The following is a 722-nucleotide window of genomic DNA, read 5'->3' on the forward strand; positions in this document are numbered from 1 at the left end:
TTGGTTTTTTTGTTCTTACTTTGTTCTGATGGTGATACAGTTGCGTATGGATCGACAGGTCCTGCAGGCTGAATAATAGTCGAATTATCGTTGATCATTGGAACAGTTGGCATGGTTGAATTTTCAGCTGTAGTAGTTGTTTCAGTCGGCACTGTTTCCACTACTGAATTGATCAATTGGTTGTGTTGAAATGTTGTTAATGAAAAGTAATTAATAATTTAATAAAATAATGTTTTACCTGGGTTCAACGGGCTTTCGCAATGAGCAATGCACTCTTTTTGGGAATAGAAATGATTGCGATTGCCGCCGCAACTGCTGTAATCAAACCTTTCGCATTTTCTTGTTTCTGAATTGTACCACCAACGCAGCACAGCCGGTCCAAAGCACGGACCACGATCCTGTTATTGTTGAACATTTTAAATTACCATTTATGTATCATTTTAATTAAAATAAACAAATAAAACAATTAATAATCACTTACCAAAGGTTGGTAGCATTTTTCTCTGATTTCATTCTAGCTCTAGTAAACGGCATGACGTTTATTGTAAGAAAAGCATGCCTCCGTGATGATAAAAGAGTAATTTTCTCTCCAAAAAAAAAAACACACCACGAATGTAAAATATTCGGCGTAAAAGTAGACTCACTTAAATAAGTCGGTTTCTCTGTCACTTCTGGGCCAAGGCAACTCTGGCAACCGGGAATTGGTCGGTGACAATCATACA

General features: G+C 37.1%; 1 protein-coding gene across 1 annotated transcript; it reads right to left on the reverse strand.

The window, feature by feature from the left end:
• Nucleotides 1–19: 19 nt before the first annotated feature.
• Tsp_14836 (putative kunitz/Bovine pancreatic trypsin inhibitor domain protein) lies at nt 20–534 on the reverse strand (the record flags this gene model as incomplete). The annotated part of the gene is made up of 3 exons (XM_003368434.1): nt 482–534; nt 239–315; nt 20–163 (listed from the first exon to the last, which is right to left on the reverse strand). Coding segments are annotated over exons 1-3 (274 nt in total), but the record flags the coding sequence as incomplete, so codon positions are not given.
• Nucleotides 535–722: the final 188 nt, after the last annotated feature.

Source organism: Trichinella spiralis (assembly GCF_000181795.1).
Source record: "Trichinella spiralis strain ISS 195 chromosome Unknown Scfld2477, whole genome shotgun sequence".
Classification (NCBI taxonomy): Eukaryota; Metazoa; Nematoda; class Enoplea; order Trichinellida; family Trichinellidae; genus Trichinella; species Trichinella spiralis.